The 294-nt window shown below is 25.2% G+C and overlaps 1 protein-coding gene across 1 annotated transcript in view; it reads right to left on the reverse strand.

Moving 5' to 3' along the window:
- The window catches only part of LOC119592874 (zinc finger protein 69 homolog), a gene marked incomplete in the record, with an annotated part of 18581 nt that overhangs the window by 12542 nt on the left and 5745 nt on the right, over positions 1 to 294 (reverse strand). Inside the window, 1 exon segment of the mRNA XM_037941768.1 lies at positions 117 to 173. Within this exon segment, the coding sequence (XP_037797696.1) occupies positions 117 to 173 (57 nt within the window).

Here is a 294-nt window from a genome sequence, read left to right on the forward strand (position 1 = left end):
AAAACATAAATTTTTAAATCACTTTTATTATTTCATCATCACTTTCTTTGAAAAGTAGAAAAAAACTATAAAAATAAATAATAACAATATGGAAATATGAAACTATTCTTTTTTACCTTTGCCATTTCTTCTATTAATGTTCTGGTTTGATATGTTGATTGATGTTGCATTATCTGCAATGGAAAGGGATATCAGCATATGCACAAACAATACAAAATGTTGTGAAACGTGAAATATCTTATGCTTGCCCTGAACATATTTACATATATTTTCATTCTTTCTCTAAAATGTACA

Source organism: Penaeus monodon, chromosome 31 (genome assembly GCF_015228065.2).
Source record: "Penaeus monodon isolate SGIC_2016 chromosome 31, NSTDA_Pmon_1, whole genome shotgun sequence".
NCBI classification, from domain to species: domain Eukaryota; kingdom Metazoa; phylum Arthropoda; class Malacostraca; order Decapoda; family Penaeidae; genus Penaeus; species Penaeus monodon.